Source organism: Peromyscus leucopus, chromosome X, assembly GCF_004664715.2.
Source record: "Peromyscus leucopus breed LL Stock chromosome X, UCI_PerLeu_2.1, whole genome shotgun sequence".
Classification (NCBI taxonomy): Eukaryota; Metazoa; Chordata; class Mammalia; order Rodentia; family Cricetidae; genus Peromyscus; species Peromyscus leucopus.
The window spans coordinates 122,431,508-122,452,173 of record NC_051083.1 but is presented as its reverse complement, the minus strand read 5'-3'; the positions used below and the strand labels follow the sequence as shown (position 1 = coordinate 122,452,173).

Sequence of the window (20,666 nt, the reverse complement as noted above, 5' to 3'; positions counted from 1 at the left end):
TATTTCTTATTTTTGAGATTATAATTTAATTACAACATTTCTCTCTTCCCTTTCCTCCCTCTAAACCCTCCCATACACTCCTCTCTCTCCTTCAAATTCATGGTGCTATAGCTTTTTGATGAGCAGCCTGCCTCTCCTCATTCTTCCTACAGCACCCTCTAAACTCCCAAGCTCAGGAGGAGGAAAGGGCTGGGACCTCCTATCCTTTTCCACTTGGGTTTTCAAGAGATTACCTTCTCTTGCTGCCCCCCCCCCCCATTTTTGTTGTTGTTGTTTGGTATTTACTGTTGCGTGCGTGCGTGCGTGTGCGTATGCGTGTGCGTGTGCGTGTGTGTGTGTGTGTGTGTGTGTGTGTGTGTGTGATTTTTTTTTGAGACATGGTCTTTTCTAGCCTAGGCTGGCCTGGAATGAGCTATATAGTTAGGGATAACCTTGGTCCTCCAAAGTCCATCTCCTGAGGGATGAAACCCAGGGCCTTTGCATGCTAGGAATGCACTCTACCAATTGCCCTAAATCTCCAGCCCCTGCTTCTGTTACTTCTTTTTGTGCATAATGTATGTGCCACAGCGCATGTGGAGGTCAGAGGACAATTTTGTGGACTTATTTCTCTTCTTTTGCCTTAAGTTACATGGGTTCCATTAATTCAGATCACTCGGTTTGCCCAGCAAGGGCCTTTACTCTCAGAGCCATCTCACTGGCCCATTTCTGTTTTGTCATTTCTAAGGCAAACCATGATTCCAAACCCGTAAAAGATGGTAGCCCAGTGTATTATACAAGGCTTCCCAGGACCCTAGCCCTTGAGAAGCAAGGGTGGAGATTGATTGTGCTTGAGCTCTTGCAGGCCAGTGAGGGGCAGGGTGGGAGAAAGCACATTTCGGCTTCAGCACCCACCTTTTCCGACTACCCAAGGCTGCTCTCTTGGCACCAGTAAAGCGCTCTAGCAGTGTTATCAGCAGGTGCCCACACTGTGCATCTCTACTCCACCCCCGCCCCGCCCTGGGAAGCAGGATGCAAGGAACCTCCCGCTCCAGCTCCCACTGCCCAGAGTGTGAGATCGGGTTGTCCCCTCCCACCACGTGCTGCAGCCTAGCGCCAGCCTCCACAATTTCTCCGTGGGCGTCTCTGCGGGGGCTGTCCCCTCCGGTTCCTGGTGTCCCGCCCCTGTTCATCCCGCTAGAAACTAGGCGGGGATGTGGGTGCACACCCACAGGGAGTGGAGTTGCTCTCAACTCTCAGTAGCTGAAGCCAGAAGCACTCTGCTGCCAGAGTCCTGAAGTCTCAGCAAGTTTCTGGGCTCCGGACACATAGTGCTCTCTGTCCTGGGGCTTGTCGGTCCCAGCTAGGGGGCTCTAGTCTTCTGAACCTCAGAACTGCTCAGGCTGCGACCCTTGCGGCTGTGTCTTTGCTTGCTTGCACAGGCGGGCTGCTTGCCGGCCCAGAGTCCGGCAGCGGCGGGTTGGGGTTGGGGTCGCCGACCCCTGAGTCTGGCTTGAGGATGGCGGAAGCAGGGCCCCCTCCAGTAGGGCCCCCTCCTGTTCCCGCTCCTGCCTCGCCTTGGATGGCGTTCAGGCAATTGCCCAGGGCTGTTGCTCAGACGCCCAGTATTAGGAATCGCTTGCTGAACCGGGATGGCTGCAGTTTCCTGCCGTTCACGCAGGCAGTCCCGGTGCAGGTGGACATGGCCATGGCACTGCATCGTATTAGGATTGAAGAGAAGTACGGGAAGAACTACCTCTGCTTGCTGCAGGCAGTCTTCGTGGCAGGTGAGTAACGTTTCCTGGAGCACTCCCACCCAGCGGCCTGGGACTCAGCTCTCGCCTGTTCCCTCTTCCCAGCTCCCTCCCAGCCTGCTGTTGGGGGGGGGGGCGGTGTACTTTGTCTTCTCCAAGCACTCGGCGTTTGTTCTCTCTCTCTCTCTCTCTCTCTCTCTCTCTCTCTCTCTCTCTCTCTCTCTCTCTCTCTCTCTCTCTCTCTCTCTCTCTCTCTCTCTCTCCCTCCTCTTCACCCTATAACCCCCCCTGCGCCCCCCACCGCAGTGGTGCTTCTAGCTTGGAGCCATCCAGGCTGTGGTCCTCAGTTTCTCAGGCCAGCTGCCTGCCAAGGGTGTAAGTGGCTTTCAACTCCGCTCAAGCCCCACAGGCGGACCTTCAGAAGCCCGCCAAGCAAGGTGAGACTGTCCCATGTCTCCTACCCACTTTCCACCCATCTAGGTGCCTCCTGGTGGAGTTGGAAACACAAGGAATCTTCCCACTGTGCATCCCACACCCCGGGGCCAAGCCTCCCTGAGGATACACTTCCTTGCAACACTCCCTGTAGTTAAAAAAAAAAAAGCTAGGTTTATTTACGTGTGTGGGTGATTGCTGTTTGTTTCATTAACACGTGCTAGGTCCAAGTCAAAAAGGCGCTCGGATTCTGAAAGCCGCGGGCCTGAAGTTGGAGGAGGAGTTTGTAGGCAGTCTGCTGCCAAGGATTTGCGCTTATCCACCCGGACCACCACTTCTTCCCAGCTTGGTTCCACGAGCTTCCTGCCTCTCTGGTGCTCTTACTACAAAGGCAGAAGCTCTTTCCTACTTGTCTTGGAGGGAGAAAACCAAAGCTAATAGATCCTTACTGCTGCCACTGTATTTTGGTGAAGGCTTGAGAGTGGTGCAAAGTGGGGTTTGATGTACACACTTTGAGCAAGTCGGAGTTGCTGGGTTTTGGGCTTGATGTACCATGGAGCATGTGGCGGCTCCAAGACTTAAAGTTCCTATAGGACCACTGGGAGTCCAGGAATATCTGCCAGGTGCTGCAGCTGCTGGCCATGTCTTCTGTGCCTCTGTGGTGCTTACCCGGTCAGTGTTTCTTGTAATGGGAACTTGGGAATTAAAAACTAGACTTGGTGTAGTTTTTCTTTTCTCAAATCAGGTAGCCACAGCATGTGTTCCAAATTCCACTTCTTGTTCGAAGCTGTCCACGAATTGGAAGGAGGTCACACCAATGTCTTCAGTTAAACCACAGGAAACTCAGGGCTCTGTCTAAAGCTTCTTAGTAACAAAGAACCCTTTGGTCTTGAGTATTTTGTTTGGAAGTGGCCAATGTTATTTTCTGTATGTAATAATAAATCATTAAGGGAAGTATGGCGATGGGGCACAAACTCCTTCAGGGTTTAAGGGCAATTTAAATGAATTTGGGAGGCTGCAAAAAAAACCAAGGGAAACTTTATGTGCATGTGCAATGTGCAGTGAGAGCTAAAAACCAACTTCATAGGGAAATAAAAAACCTTAAAATGAAACAAAGTCTCACTATGTAGCTCAGGATGGCCTCAAAATAATCTTCAGTGCTGGGATTAGTACACCCCCATGTGTACCACTGATAACACACACTCTCCCACCTCTCCCTCCCTCTCTCTCCCTCTCTCTCCCTCTCTCCCTCTCTCTCTCTCTCTCTCTCTCTCTCTCTCTCTCTCTCTCTCTCTCTCTTACACACACACACACACACACACACACACACACACACACACACACACACACACGTATGTGAGAGAAAGTTCTGGGGATTGAACTCCAGGGCCAGTGGATGGATGCTAGGCAAAGCTACAATCCCAGCCAAATCACAATAATGAAATACAAGTGGACATTTCTGTTGCCAAGTGTTTCTCTTCGTTCTAGGTTCACTTTCTTGATCCTTGGAAGTTTCTAGCATGCTGCTATTTCCCAGTCACTATGACATGGCAACACATCCTAGCATTTAAATGATACCAGTCACTGTGCTGTGCTTTAGTGGGATTGTGGGTAGGGGTGCAGTAGGGGTGGAGGGGCTGGCTGGCAGCTCTTATTTGTCTTTCAGTATTTTCAGCAGTTAACCTCTACCTGCCTACAAAGATAAGTATTCCTGTGGCTGGGGCACACACTATGGGATATTATAACTTTACAGTTTTTGTTTGTTTTTGAGATGGACATTTATTTTAATTGCCCGGGGTTGCTTTTGAATACCTGGCTTAAATGATCTCCTGCCTCAGCCTCCAGAGTAACTGAAACTCCAGGTTTGTAGCACCATGTACAGCTTGTTCTATAACTTTATTTTGCTCTTCTCAAAATTATACTTATTTTGTCTTTTCTGTGTGTATGTGTGTGGGAGCATGTGCTTTAGCATATATGCAGAGGTCAAAGGACAACTTGAAAATGAATCTGTTTTTTCCTTCCACCTTGTGGCAGCCAGGCTTGCCAGCATGCATTCCTCCTTGCTGAGCTATCTCACCAGCCCATTTTTGGCTTTTTGACAGTCTCAAAACTGATCTCAAATTCTGGATCCTACTGCCTTCACTTCTTAAGTGTTGGGATTACCAGTGTGTGCCACCATGCCTAGTTTATAACTTTAAATGCAAAAAAGACTTTCATATACTTTTTTTTGTTTTTGTTTTTTTGAGACAGGATTTTTCTGTGTAGCTTTGGAGCCTATTCTGGAACTCGCTTTGTAGACCAGGCTGGCCTTGAACTCACAGAGATCTGCCTGGCTCTGCCTCCTGAGTGCTGGGCTTAAAGGTGTGCACCACCACGGCTGGCTGGATTTCATATACTTAAAATATTAATATATCTACAAATGTGTTTAGAAAGTTTTTATTGCCACAAAGAACCCTTTGAAAGATCACTTGTTACATAGTTATATGTGTGTACACAGGTTCTCTTCTGAGGCAGCCCAGAGATGACTGATAGATTTTTGCTTCTGGAGAGAGAAGGTCTTCAACTGGCTAGGGATCCACAAGACATGAGGAATTAAAATTTTTCCAGGTGCATAAGGGATAGGAATGGATGTGGCAGAGGCAGAGAAGGTATTCCAGACATAGGAAATAATATGGGCAAAGACAAAACAGAAAGGGGAAAACATAGTTGGTTTACAGAGTTGTATATGATTTTAAAAATAATTAGAGTAGGTAGGCATGGTGGCACATGGGATTCAGAGGCAGGGGAATCTCTGTTTGAGGCTGGTCTGGTCTACAGAGCTAGTTCCAGGATAGCCATGGTTACACAGAGAAACCCCATCTTGAAAAGCCAAGGGGGGAAAAGACTACAAATGGAAGCCAGGTGTGGTGGTACACATCTTTAATCTCAGTTCTGGGAAAGGAGAAGCAGGGGGATTTCTCTGAGTTTGAGGCTAGCCAGGGCTACATAGTGAGGGTCTGTCTCAAGAGAAAAACTAAAACCAACTAAACAAACAAAAGACGGAATGGAAGAGGTAGGACAAGTTTGGGTTCAGTTTATCATTTTATTTTAGTGTTCAGAATGGAGCTCAGAGCCTCACACATACTAAGCACATGCTCTACCACTGAGATAACATTCTCAACCCCAGAATTCAGTACTGAATATGTGATCTTTGTGGAGCATTCAGGTTGAACTGATCAAGAAGTACAGAGCTGGGAAGAAGTTGGGAGAGACAAACCTTGTTTCATCTTGTCTTCTCTTAACTGACATTCCCAAGTCTACTTCCCTATGGAAATATTGATAGCACAGCCTGAGTAATAAACAACCACATGTTTAGTATATCATTTTCTTTTGAGCTTGCTTTTGCAGTTTTGCCTTCTCACATGCCATCTTACCTAATGATGAATAGGGAAACATATTTTGCACACCATGAAGAAAGTAAACTCTATTCATCTAATAAAACCTCACCCAACTGAGAAGTTAAAGTACTGTGAAAACCTGTTCATGTATAAATTTGGTTTCAAGTGCAATTTGGCATCATTAAGTTTTAGCTCAAATAGAGTATAAATGACAGTACTTATTTGCTGTACATTGCACAATGTTGTAAAATGTATTCCAACAGTAATGGATCTTTTATGAGGCTAAAAATTTTCTTTTTTGAAACAAGGTCTCATGTAGCCCAGGCTACCCTGGAAAGTTCAATGTAGTTTAGGATGACCCTGAATTCATGATCCTTCTACCTCTACCTCCCCAGTACTGGGAATACATGTATAAGCCACCATTCCAGTTTTTTTAAATGTGTTTCTACAGATCGCATCCAGGGTTTCATGCATGCTAGGCAAGCACTTTACCACTGGAACTACTTCCCCAGTCCTAGACCACATTATATTGACTATCTTCCATGGCAAACTTCTCTGGGAACTCAAGCATTCTCTGGGAAACTGAGCATCAGCACCTTTAGTGCCTGGTTTATTTTTCTTCTCAGAATTCTAACCATTTTGGATGGAAAGGTTTTCAAAGAGATTATTTACCTCCCAGACTCCTGAACCTGAAATAATTGCATCCTTTCCTGATGACTCAAGACTGTCCTTAGGACAGCATCAGTTACTTTAATATGATGTATACAATGCTCAGGGATTTCAGTGGAGGCTCTCTGTCTCTATGGCAAATCTTTCTGCCTTTTAATTGATAATGTCTGCTTTGTCTAATCTTTCCATATAGCTCTTCTCTGTTAGCTGTCATTTCTTACTGCTGTCAGTTCTTCTACTGTCTTTTACTGTCTCTGGCTCCAGGCTCCATCCTCCACTGCTCATTTTGATGTGCTGTAAGCTAAGGAACATTGTAACCCAAATTTGCAGAACTATCTGAAAACTCTAAATAAACAATGACTCTGGGAAGTCTTCCTTCATTACTACATATGAACCTTGTGTTTTTGTATGGATGCAAATGTGTGTGCAGATGCAGGCCAGGTGTTGACTCTGGCTATCTTTCTCAGTAGCTCTCCACCTTGTTCCTTGAGACAGGGTCTCTCACTGAACCCTTGAGCCCAGAGCCCATGGATTCAGGTAGTCTAGACCAGGCTGCCCTGGAACTCCCTGAGATTTGCCTGCCTCTGCCTCTGCTGGGATTGAAGGTGCCACCATGCCTGGCCACAGGAAGTACTCTTAATTGTTGAGCCATCTTTCCAGCTCCACTCAAAATAAATAAAAATAAAAGTAATAAAAAGATTGTTTTGGCTCTTCTAGATCCTTTGCCAATCTTCAGAACTTTATTTTTTATTATTAATTTGTCAATTTGTATATAAAAAATCTAGTTAGGATATGCTAGGTATTGCTTAGAATCTATAGGTCAATTTAGTGAGTTTGTTTACTTATTTGGGATAAGTTCTTACACTATAGCCTAGGCTGTCCTGAAACTTGTTTTGTAGCCCAAGCAATGAATATTTTTCTGTAATTTTCTTCATGGACATCAATATCTCTTATTGCATGCTGAGGAGTGGAATTAGAGCCCAGGGCATGCCATTCATGTGGTGTACCACAAAGTTATGCCGTATATATAACATGGACTTCATATATTATGAAGTCATATATTCTTCATTTTTTTTTTTTTTGAGGAAGGATCTCAAAAAGCAGCTGCCCTCCAACTGATGATCCTCTTATCAGCCTTCTTGAATGCTAGGATCCCAGATTTGTATCCTCTTCCTGACTCGGAGTTTATTTTTAATAAGTTGTTGCTGATTCTTTGTAAAGTTTCTAGATGAAAGAGAAAGTTCACATGCCGCTAGAATATGAAGTTTGAATGTCTTTGGGGGACTGGAGAGTCTGATAGACATTGAGCTGCCTGCCCCTTCAAAATATATTTCAGCCAGGTCAGCATCAAGTCCTGTATTTACATTCAGGGGGTACTGCAAATTCTCTGCTCCTTAGGGTCTTTATTTGCAGTCTTGTGCCTGTTGGTTAATTAGCTGACACTTTAGCTATTGAGTATCCAGCATGTTGACAAGGAAAACAGAGTTATTTATAAAAAAAAATTCCTCTATTAAAAATGAACCGGTGTGATGAGGTGTAGTTATTCTTAGCTTTCTTGATGGCACTTAGAAGGAGTATGCATATGCTGGAACATTCTTGAATTTGCATTTGCAAGCCCCATCATTTGATCTATCATTTTGCACTGTTAGTTTACAAAAGAAGGTCAGTTTTGCTTCCTTTGTTGTAACCTTGGAAGGACCACTAACAGATATTGTGTGTTCTCCTGCACGCATTATAAACCAAAGTAAACCATTTTAATTGGATTTACTGTTGCAGATGCTGTGCATTTCAAAATTAGATTTCTAAACCCAGGAAGTGATGAATAGCCATGGAATAAGAGAGCTGGCATTTAGTTATATGTCTACATTGGATATTGTGGTTTCTGACTTTAGTGGGCCATCTTGTATACTTTTATAGCTTGTACTTTAAATAGCTGTCCTCAAAAGGTCAGATGTTATAATAAAAATTTTAAAATAGGTGAATGCAAATACTTAATATGTTTAGAACATTTATTTTGTGGCTGTGACCATTATGTTTGTGATTATCATTACATCTTCAAGCTCATGTTCAAGCATTGCTTAGACTCATTTGCACTGTGGATACTGAGCAATGATGATTCAGATGAATAAGGAAAGGAATTCTATAGCCAGGTAGTGGTGGCGCATGATTTTAATCTCAACAGAGGCAGGCGGATCTCTGTGAGTTCAAGGCCAGTCTGGTCTACAGAGTGAGTTCTAGGAGAGCCAGAGTAACACAGAGAAATTCTCTTTTGAAACACCACCCCCCCCCAAAAAAAAAAAGAAAAGGAAAAGAAAGGAATTTCTGTACTTGAGAGATTGGTCAGTGGTTAAGAACACTTGCTCTTCCAGAGGAACCAGGTTTAATTCCCAGCACTCACATGATTGCTCACAGTGGGCTATAACTTTATTTCTAGGGAATCTAATGACCTCTTCTGGCTTTCAGAGACCCTAGGCACAGCATGCACATGGTTCACAGACATTCATGCAGACAACACATTCATATACGTAAAGTAATTAAAAATAAAGAAAAATTTCTCTTTAAAATATTCTTCTTGTGTGTATGTGTAAAGTGTGTGGCACATACTGATGGATGAGAGGACAGCTTTATGGCATGACTAGATTTCTCCTCCTACCTTTCTGCTGTTACTAGCAAAGAAACTCAGGTCAGGTTTTCAGGCTTGCTGGCAACAGTATCTACCGGCTGAACCATCTTGCTGCCTCCAAAAGGCTTTTCTTTTCATTCTCAATTTATATTGATAAGGAATAGTCTGTGACATTTAAAATTGCCTGCTGGCCAGGTGTGATGGCTCATGCAAAAGAGGCAAAAGTGGGTGGATCTCTGAGAGTTCCAGGCCACCTTGGTCTCCATAGTAAGATCCAGGACAACCAGGGCTATGTAGAGAGACCCTGTCTGAAAACAACAAACAAAAATAAAATTAAATTAAATAGAGTTTTCTTGGTTTTGTTTCTTTAGTTTCCTTCCTTCCTTCTTTCCTTCCTTTCTTTTTTCTTTATTTCTTTCATGCTTTTGTTTTGTTTTGTTTTGCTTTGCTTTTTTTTTTTTGGGGGGGGGGCAGGGTCTCACTCTAGTCCAGTCTGACTGACCTGGAAATCACTTTACAGTGCAGACTAGCATTGATCTTATAGAAATCCTTCCACCTCAGCCTTCAAGGGAATAGGAGCCACCATGTCTAACTTGTTTGTTTTTAAGGCGAGCTTTCAGAATTATCCAGGGAAGCGAATTCTTTTTTTAATAAAAATAGCTTTCCCCGACAATCATTTTGAAGATGATGCAAACACATTTCTGGAAAAAAATGCTTCTTTTACATAGATTTTGCATTTAGCAAAGATTTTCATCATCTGTAAATTCTAAAGATTTGATCAAGTTGCAAAAGAGCGTCAGAACTGGAGGAGTATAAAAAACTTGGAGGCAGTGCAGGTTTTATCCTTTTCTAGGTTTTAAAGACCTTTCATTTGAATCACAATGCTTCATCTTTGCATGTCATTGTGCTATATGCACACACATATACATGTGAATATCAGTGACGCCAAGACTACCTTTTCACTTGCAGCCTATGCAAATGGGTCTGACCCAGGACAGATGAAAGCTGGTTGGACCACCTTCAAATCCTTTAAGTCCTGAGCTGCTGAAAGGATCCCTCCTCAAGGACTAAGCTAGAAAACCCATTTGTTTTTCATTTCTTCTGCGGGGGTGTCTTATCAGCTTAGCTTTGGATGTCCTCTTACTCTGAGCTCACTGTACCCTACAATCAGCACTGTTTTAATATTCATCACTCTGGGCCCCGAATTGCCGCTTGCTTCTAGATAAAGAGTCCCCACCCCGCCACCCGCCCCAATCTTGGTTGATGCCTAACTGGCTTTTGTAGCCCGACATTAATGTTCAGCTTTGACCACATGAATTATTAGAGTAGCTGATAGAAACAACTACAAAATTGTGTTGAAAGATGGATTACTGCCTTGCAGCCTATTCCTTCTATCCTCTCACTCGTTCCTTCTGGTCCTCAACTTTCTCAATTCCTTGATTCATTCCTTCAAAGCACAAATAAACACTGAACATCTGAAGGCCTTGTGGCCCTCCTCCCCAGATTTGGAAGTCCTTCCTTATTGTATGCTGTGTAAGCCTTGCAGTGGTGGTACAGTGATGGTGATTGCAAAGCACGTACTCGGGAGCACTTCCAGACATTTGTATTGATATGATGTCTGTTTTCCTTTGCTTTGAAAAGACAAACTTTCAGGATCTCAGGCTGGCCTGGAATGCAGTAACCCAGACTGACATGGGACTAGTGACAATCCTACTTCAGCCTGCCTCCTCCTCTCAAGGACTGCTGAAATTAAATTAAAGGGATGTACCATTGCATCCAAGTAGGGGATGCTTAGATTGAAGACCATCTCAGAATTTCTTTCTTCTTTTAGTTGTCAAATTTAATGATTTCTTCCCTGTTTTATACTGTTATATTATGTAAGCTGTATTGATTCCTAATTTTGATCACTGTTAAGCTCTACTTCATACTTTCTTGTAGTAATCACTGAAATAATTTCGTTTTTCAAAATACATGCTTTGTGAAAAAATGCAAAATAATCCTGTGGTAAGAGCCAAATCCAAACCTAAAATACATCTGTAATGATCATATTGCATATATAGGCACTTGCTAATGCCAGATTAAAAATATATGTACTGTTTAGGGTGATGGCTCAGTGGTTGAGAGCCCTTGCTGCTCTTCTACAGGACCTGAGTTCAACCGCCCCCCCCACATCTGCAGCTCGTAACTACCTGTAACTCAACCTCCAGGGGATCTAATGCCCTCTTCTGGCTTCCAGGTGGCACACACACACACACACACACACACACACACACACACACACACACACACACTTACTTGAAAAAAATAAATCTTAAAACATTGTTTACATCGTCACATGAGAGGTTGTTGAACTGGAGCTGGTGTATGACTCAGTTGGTAGAGTGCTAGCACCAAGTCCTCCATTCACTCCTCAGCAGCACATAAACTGAACTGGTAATTCTGGAGGCAGAATGATCAGATGTTCAAGGCCACCCTCAGCTACCTAGGAAGTTCAAGGCAAACCTGGGCTACATGAGACACTGTCTTGATTTTAATTAAACTTTGTTTTTGAAAAAAAAATGCTATTTTCTTACAAATACTCACTTTTCCTTGTATTTTTCGTAATAGATTTACTGAGATGTAATTCACCATACAACTTACCCACTTAAATTCAATCCATTTCCTATGTTTATCAAATTCTGTAATCCATCACTGCAATCAATTTTACAATAATTTTACCACTTCCAGAAAACATCATTTACTCTTTAGCTATCATCTCTCCAATTCCATCAATTCCTGAGCAACCTCTGATCTACTTTTTATCACTAAATATGCCCATTTTGAAGATTTATCAGTGGAAACTTAGAATATATGGCCTTTTGTAAGTCTTGCCTCTTTCATTAACCATAGTCTTCCTTTCTCCCCCTCCCCCCCCTTTTTATTTGAGAAAAAGTTTCATTATGTAGTCCTGAGTGGCTTGGAACTCAGTATGTAGACCAGGCTGGCCTTTAATTCATATAGACATTTATGGCCTGCCAGTGTCTCTTAAGTGCTGGGACTAAAGGTATGTGCCACCATGCATGCCCTATTTTATTTTTAAAGGCCAAGACTCTCGGTGTAGCTAAGGCTGGCCTGGAACTTGGGATCCCCTGGCCCTAGCTTTCCATTTGCTGTGATTGTAGGAACATACAGCTTTTTTTTTTTTTTTTTTTTTTTTTTGTGATATATATTTTTTATTTTACAATACCATTCAGTTCTACATATCAGCCATGGGTTCCCCTATTCTCCCCCCTCCCACGCCCTCCCCTTACCCCCAGCCCACCCTCCATTCCCACCTCCTCTAGGACAAGTCTTCCCCCGAGGACTGTGATCAACTTGGTAGACTCAGTCCAGGCAGGTCCAGTCCCTTCCTCCCAGACTAAGCCAAGTGTCCCTGCATAAGTTCCTGGTTTCAAACAGCCAATTCATGCAATGAGCACAGGACTTGGTCCCACTGCCTAGATGCCTCCCAAACTGATCAAGCCAATCAAATGTCTCACCTATTCAGAGGGCCTGATCCAGCTGGGAGCCCCTCAGCCTTTGGTTCATAGTTCATGTGTTTCCATTCATTTGGCTATTTTTTTTTCAATAATTGAGTAAAACTGAAATTTATTATATGCCACAGTCGTCCTAGGGACCTCCATGCTATATATATATAGCCTTTATGGTTCTATGGGTGAACATACAGCTTTTATGTCATTTTTTTTTAATTGTAAGGTTAGGAGCTATATGTTTGCATGCAGAGAGGGTCCAAATAGAAATTCACTCTATGTTTGCTGAATTGGAGTGGATTGGAAAGAGGCTCCAATACATGTTAGCAAAAGAAGGATTTTTCATATTGTACCTTTATTGAAGAACAGTATACTATATTGTACTACTGTAGTCTAATAGGAGTTTGTTTTCTGATGATTTCAGAATTACCCTTTTATTTGTTCCACCTTTTGAATCATAACATTTTCAAAGGAAATGTTATGATTCAAATCATAACACAATCATTTGTATATACTAAATCATTTCTGTTTACAGATGGTGTAGCATATCTGTTGTTCAGATTGAAAGGGAAAAATTACACTCAGAATCCCATCCATCTTTTAGCAGAACCTGGGACTCACAAAAATTTTGTCTGTCCCACACATCAGCCATAGTGGACTTTCAAAAAGATGATTCCTAAAAAGCATTGCTGTTAATTTCAGACTGTAGGGGCTAGACAGATGGCTCTGTGATTAAGAGCTCTGGCTGCTCTTGCACATGACCTGGGTTTGGTTATTAGCACCCACATTATAGGGCTCACAACCATTTTTAATTCTAGGCCCAGGGACTATGACACCACTTCTGGCCTCTGCAGGCTCCTGCATGCATGTGGTGCATATACATACACTCAGGCACACAAATACATATAAAATAAATGTTAAATAAAAAAATTTCAGACTAAATAGAATGAACTTTCTTTCAAAAGATTGTATACATTCTTGCTGTGGTTTAGGAAGAACCGACACTATCAAGTTGTATCTAGTTAATAATTGTGTGAGAGCTATTTGAGTGTGTTTTTCTGAGTACAAGTGTCACATGGCCTAGCTGAAGGGTAGCAGACCAGATAGATGATGCTCTGAAACTTATCTGAATCTATGCTAGATTCTGCTTCAGGTTGAGACACTTGACTGGCACCTGGTAGTTATTTAATAGGAGTTTCTTGAATGAATGTGCAAATACATGCCTGCTAGTTTCCTTAAGCATGTTTCTTTATCTTAAAATGAGGCTTTGGGGGCTGGAGAGATGGCTCAGCAGTTAAGAGCCCTTGCTGCTCTTCCAGAGGCCCTGGATTCAATTTCCAGCCCTCATATGGCACTTCACAAACATCTGTAATTCTAGTCCCAGGTGATCTGATGCCCTCTTCTGTAATTTATGTGTACCGTACACACTTGTGGTATTTAGACATATATGCAGAAAAATATCCTTACACATACAATAAATAAATAAAAATATTTAAAAGATGAGGCTTCTAATATCAACTTTGGAGGTTTGTTTTGAAGACCAGAAAATTGTGCTTAAATGTCTTGTGCAGTGCTTGGTAAATGGTAAGAGCTTCAAGATAATAGCTATCATTAACCATTTATTCCGTTTATTTCCTAGTTCTATGTCTTGGTGGAGGTTTGGTTGCTTGACATTTATTTTCTTTTCTGTTTTCACATGTGCTTTGCTTTTGCCTCCAGTTTATTTTTAGGAAAGCATGAGAATGGAAGCATTTGCTCTTTAAAGCAGTTTATTTACCATGACCCTTTAGTATGGGCTAAGTGGCATGTATGTACAGTGGGTTCAGAACCTATTTTTGTCTATCATATATGAACAGGAACCCCAGACAGAATACAAATGGGTACAAAAGAGTGTCACTGTAAAATAAAATCCCCAGGGCTGGAAATTATTGCTATTATATTTTGGTATCTGAAATAAAAATGCTTTCTATAAAATGAGAAAGCTTGTACATACCAATTATTTACTTATTTAAATGATAAAAGAGGAGGGTATATCCATCTAATCAGATGCTCTATGTGTCATGTGCAGAAATTCAGAGCATGCATCAGCTTGTAACATGGTAGGTGCTGAAGCCCATAAAGATGTATTTAATATTCATTCTAATTTCTGTACTTTGTAGCACTTTAAAAAAATCTTTGAATTCTAACCGTATTTCCTCATTTGAGATAAAAGAATTAGTAGTTGTGTACAACTTTTATGATCAAGAAAGAAGGACCTGGAGAGATGACCCAGTGGTTAAGAACTCTTGCTGCTCTTACAGAGGACTGGGTACTGTTCCTAGTACCCACATGGTGGTTCATAACCATCTAGAACTCCAGTTATAAGAGATCTGATCTCTTCTGGCATCTGCAGGTACTATGTGCACATGGTACACATATAAACAAGCAGGCAAAGCCAGGCGGTGGTGGCACACGCCTTTAATCCCAGCACTCGGGAGGCAGAGCCAGGCGGATCTCTGTAAGTTCGAGGCCAGCCTGGGCTACCAAGTGAGTCCCAGGAAAGGCGCAAAGCTACACAGAGAAACCCTGTCTTGAAAAATAAACAAGCAGGCAAAATACTCAAGCACAAAAAAAAGACCAAGAGCCTGATGCTTCTTATCATATGTTAGTGAACTGCAAGAGTGTTTCTTATCTTTAGTTTTTAGTTTGTGCCTGATTGTTTGTTTATATGCAAGGGTTTTCTTTTTAGCAGAGAAGATTTATTATTTTTAATTACTTGTATATGTATATCTCTGTGTGAGTATGTGCATACAAGTGCAGTACCCACAAGGATTCAGAGGCCTTAGATTCCTTTGAACTGGAGTTGTAGGCAGTTAGGAGCTGGGAACCAAATTTGAGTCATCTGCTAGAGCAGTACATGCTCTTAACCACTGAGCCATCTCTCCAGCTCCCAACCAGCCCATTTGTTGTTTGCTGTGTATTTCAAGTAAGAAAAATGCATGATTTTTACTTGTCTGTAATGGAGCAGCTTGGCCAGCTTCCTGTCAAAGGTGTCTTTGCTCAGCATGGAAGATGTTGTAATGTGAGTTTGATCCAGCACTGTGATCAAAATTTTAAAAAAAGTTTGTTTTTTGTTTTTGTTTTTGAAACAATGTCTCATACAGCCAAGGGTGGCCTCAAACTCGATGTACTCAAGTATGACCTCAATTTTTCTATACTTCTGCCTCCTCCTCCTGGGTGAGTGCTCAATGGGATTACAAATGTGTGCCAAGATGCCTGGTTTATGTGTTGCTGGGAATAGATCTCAGGGCTTCATGCATACTAGGCAAGCATGCTATCAACTGAATTACATCTCCAATCTTTTTATTTCCTATGCTTTGAAATTAAAGAATTTAAGGAGTCTGTGAGAGAAACATTATGAATCATACTCATTTTCACTCTTGTATCACAGGAGGAAATCTGTGTGGAAATGCAAGAGCCTCAGAGTCAAAACAGGGTACAACTCAGCATCACGACTTTCTCCGAATCTAAGAATCTAGTGTTCTCCACTTTCTTGTTTTCAGCAACAATTTTACCTTGTCTTCTGTGGATACTCATTGTCAGCCATCTGTCTTCTCTTAGCTTTCCATTGTTAGTTCCTCTCACTTTAGTCAATTGTTAATCTAGACTGTTTTTTAAAGTGGTAGCATCGCTTTTTTTCTTTTGTTTTATTTATTTTACATACCAATCACAGATCCCCGTCTTCCCTCCTCCTACCCCTCCCGCCTCCCCCTCTTAGCCCACCTCCCATTCCCTCCTACAAGAAGGTAAGGCCTCCCATGGGGAGTCAGCGGAGCCTGGTACCTTTATTTGAGGCAGGTTCAAGCCCCTCCTCCCTGCACCAAGGCTGTGCGAGGTGTCCCACCATAGGTAGTGGTCAACCCATTCCTTTTCATTATTATGAAAAATGCTATTTTAATAGGATGGCATTTTAGGTCTCAAAATATGAGTATATTTTCCTTATGTATATGATTTTTCACATTGTTGACTTTCCTAGAATGTACATTAGAAAATATCTGCTATATGGCCTTAAAATGGAGGGAATGAAGGGAAGAGTACATGAGTGACTTGCTCAAGGTTACAGAGCAACTCAGTGGCAGAGATAAATGAAACCCTGTCTTCCTATTGTCAGCCCATAGCCTTTTGTTTTATTTTCAAGACCACTTTTTTTTAAAAATGTGTCTGTCTAATTTGCAGAGTAATAATTTTTATAGCTCTTCAAGATTCTGAATGGTACAGGAATAATCAGCCTGCATACATATTATTTCCAGTTTGCCATCTGACATAAAATTCATCAATTTATTTTAATAGACATTCTTGCTATTCAAATCAGGAGAGAAATCTGGGTTTCTTTTGTTAGGGATGCCTCTATGTTCTAATGCTGTTTGTTTGTTTTGAGAGAGGGTCTCCCTATGCAGCATTGGCTGGTCTAGAACTCACTATATAGACCAGGTTGGCTTTGAACTCAGAGACTCACCTGCCTCTACCCTTCTAGTGCCGGAATTATAGGTATGTACCACCACACCTGCTTCTAGTGCTCCTTTATTCAAGCCTTAGGCCATTACTACTTTTGGAAGCATGTGAGGACAGAGGAAAGTCTAATCTTTTTTTCTGTGATCCTTCTACCATATCTCCATGTCTAAAAATGTTGATGTGTGACACATTTTTGATTGTTAAAACATTATTTTATTTGAGGCACCATAGTGTTGAAAGAATTATTTCATATGCTAATGTGTATACTTTGGTTTCGGATATACCAGGAATCTAAATATATGTAAATCTAATTGTGTATATACATAACATTAATTACAAGACAATTTTAAGAATTAATTTTCATGTTCTGACCAATCACCTTAAAAAAAAGGTTAGTACATGTTTATGTATTTATTTTGCACAGTGCATGTGTGGAGGTCAGACGACAATTTGCAATGTCAGTTTCTCTCCTACCATATGGATCCTAGGGACCAAACTCAGGTTGTCAGGCTAGCTACCAGGCCATTTTGTAGACCCTCAATCATATGTTTTTAATGACTTGTATTTTATGAAAATAAGTATACCAGTTAATTGCTCTATGTTTCCAGTTGGGTAGGTAATTCTGTAAGATATGATATTCTATAGCTTTGTCAATGCTTTTGAGGAGTTTTGTTCTTGATAAAGCACATCTATATGCAATGATTTCAGGAGCACTGGGAAGGGTGTGTTATCAGCCTGACACCACCAAATATGAGGACTTTGAAGGTCTTTTATATCAGAAAGCAAGTGGAAAATATGGCTTCAGTAAGAGATGTCAAACCACAGGCATTAAATCAGCCATCCAAAATACCCTAGTTCAAATGACCTATTTTCTTTTAAAAAGTTATCCTTGTTCATGGACTGGAGGCAGATAATGGACTTTTAGTTTTGATCCCTGTAGTGTTTGGTAGATTTAAACACTGTGAGCTAGCATTTAAGATCTAGGGCACCTAAAACGATTGTATGAAGTAATGCAAGGACAGTGACTTAAATGCCACTGTTAATTAGGTGTCTACTGTTATGCTAACTGTTTCATATTACAGTTCATAGCACCTTGTTAGGTAGGTTTTATGATGCCCAGGATACAGTTGAGGAAACTGGACCTCAATGAGTCTGTGACTGGCCTGTCCAAGTTTGTATAGCTACTAAGTGCAGTAAATGGGATTTGAATCCTGGTCTTTCTCATTCACAAACACATGTTGTGAACCACTGTACCATTGATCTTCCTCAATTAGGGTTAATAATACCTACCTTAGGATATTTTAAGGATCCAAAACGATTTGTATAAAAACCCTAAGTGTGCTTTGTAATTGCTGGTAAAGTTCTACAGAATGAAAGTCACTATGAGAAGTGAAAGACAACATGCTGCAGTGTGTGCATGACTACTCTTCAAAGAAGCCAGGGCTCTTTGTACCTTGTTCTTCATCTTCTGATGGGTGAAAGTAGTTTTTGTTCCAGACATAGATTCTGAAAAGTAGGTCATTGTTTCTATATACTGTGTGATGTCATAAAGATCATGGCTATCTTTCCCTATAGCAGAGGGAGGAAAGAGGAGACAACTGCAGATACATCTGTATACACACATCTCTAAGGGCCCCAGAGTTCTTTTGGGCACTGTGAGGATTTCTGTATACTTCTAGCTACATTTTAACAGTGGTATTGTTTCTTTTCTTGTTTGTCATAGAAACTGAGTTCCTCTTCCAGTTAAAGGACATCAATCACTTCCTAATGCAAGACATTGCCTTCCTGTCTGGTAAGCAAACTTTATCATTTATTTAAGGGCAGATAAATGTATGAACTGGTCAACAGAGTTCATTTGGGACATATAAATAGCTTGTTATCCATATCCATATATATGCATATATAAGCATACATATATTAGTTTGAAAAATGTTTTAATAATCATTTATATGTTGGGTATCTATTTACTAAACAAGCGGACACTCAGAATAATTAAGGATTTTCAACAGTTTTAAATGTCATTAAGATCAGTCTTACCACTCTTGTAAATTTGACTTTTAGACCAAGTCTTTAGATACCCACAATGGAGGAATGTATGTGTCTTAGAAGGGTGTGGTCTGAATCTATCTATCTATCTGTGTGTCTGTCTGTCTCTCTACCTACCTACCTACCTAGAGACAGAGGCTCATTATGTAGGGTTACTTGGCTTGGAACTCGCTCTGTAAACAACGCTGGCCTCAAGCTCATAGAGAACAGTCTGCCTCCACCTCTCAATTTCTGGAATTAAAGATTCATGTCACCACACCCAGCCTTTATCATTTTACACTTACTTTTTTGTGTGTTTGAGTGTTTTCTCTACATGGATGTCTGTGTACCACATACATGAGGTGCCTGCAGTAGAAGGCATCAAATCTCCTGGAACTGGACCTACAGATAGTTTTGAGCTGCCACATGAGTTCTGAGAAGCAGCGAAGGGCTCTTAATTGCTGAGCCATCTTTCTGGGCCTAATCCTTTTTTTTTTTCTTTTTTTTTTTTTAAATTTTTTTCATTTATTTTACATACAAACCAGTTTCCCCTCCCTCCTCTCTTCCCATTCCCTTACCTCCTATCTATCCCCACTATCCATTCCTCCTCCCTTTAGAAAGGGACAGGCCCCACATGGGAGTCAACAAAGCTAGGCATCCCTGCATGGGGAATAGATTCCAAAATGCCAGTTCATGCACTAGGGACAGGTCTTGATCCCACTGCTAGGGGCCCCACAAACAGACCAAGCTACACAAATGTCATCCACATGCAGAGGGCCTAGGTCAGTTGCATGCAGGCTCCCTCGCTGTGGGTCCAGAGTCCATGAGCTCCTATTAGCTCAGGTCAGTTGTCTCCATGACCCTGTCATGATCTTGACCCCCCTTGCTCATAAAATCCCTCCTCCCTCTCTTCAGCTGGACTCCTGGAGCTCAGCCCAGTGCTTGGCTGTGGATCTCTGCATCTTCTTCCATCAGTTACTGGATGAAGGTTCTATGATGACAAATAGGGTCGTCATCAATCTGATTACAGGAGAGGACCAGTTCAGGCACCCTCTCCACTGTTGCTAGGAGTCTTAGCTGGGTCATCCTTGTGGATTCCTGGGAGTTTCCCTGCACCAGATTTCTTTTTCTTATACTCATGCCCAAAACCTAAAGCATAAGCGCTAGGGTGATGCTGGAGCTGAGACTGGGTTCAGTCCTTACTCAGTACTGAAAAAAAGAAAAGGTCAGAGTGATGCAAATGAAACCCCAAGACATAAAACAAGGGAAGAAAAATGAGCTCTGGTACTGTGTGCAATCCTGAAGTGCCCTGGGAGGGACGCGCGTGTGCGCACGCGCGCACACACACACACACACACACACACACACACACACACACACACACATACACACACACATACACACTGGATTTGGTAGTTTCTAGCTGGAGTGTATCACCAATGGATATAGGAAACTACTATTCTATCATACATAGTAAATTTAGCTGTGTGTTAGGTTTTCTTTTATAATTGTCAGCGTTTCCCAGACAGTGATAGAATTTTCATGTCTCAAGTACTTTTGCTTCACTCAAGTGTTCTACCACTGAGCTACACTTCAAGCCCTCTTGTTGTCTAAATTATGTTCTGAATAGAAGCATCCTTAGTGCTTGTTGCCCCCATCCACACCCATCTCACTTTTCAAACATTTTTGTGGTTGTTAAAAAAAAATGCTTCTGCTTACACTTTTTGAAGAAAATGTTTCTAATGGACAAACATGATTAAAACCTCTAATTTAAAATTTAAAGATCTCTTTTTTTTTTTTAAATTACAGA

General features: G+C 41.7%; 1 protein-coding gene across 4 annotated transcripts in view; it reads left to right on the top strand.

The window, feature by feature from the left end:
• Positions 1 to 1,221: 1,221 nt before the first annotated feature.
• Mcf2 (MCF.2 cell line derived transforming sequence) overlaps positions 1,222 to 20,666 on the top strand; it is a 100,615-nt gene continuing 81,170 nt past the window's right edge. For all 4 annotated transcript variants that reach the window (XM_037199078.1, XM_037199077.1, XM_037199076.1 and 1 more), the window contains exons 1-2: positions 1,222 to 1,763; positions 18,555 to 18,623. In XM_037199078.1, the coding sequence (XP_037054973.1) occupies positions 1,496 to 1,763; positions 18,555 to 18,623 (337 nt within the window). In that variant the 5' untranslated portion in view covers positions 1,222 to 1,495. The remainder of the gene's footprint in view (positions 1,764 to 18,554; positions 18,624 to 20,666) is intronic.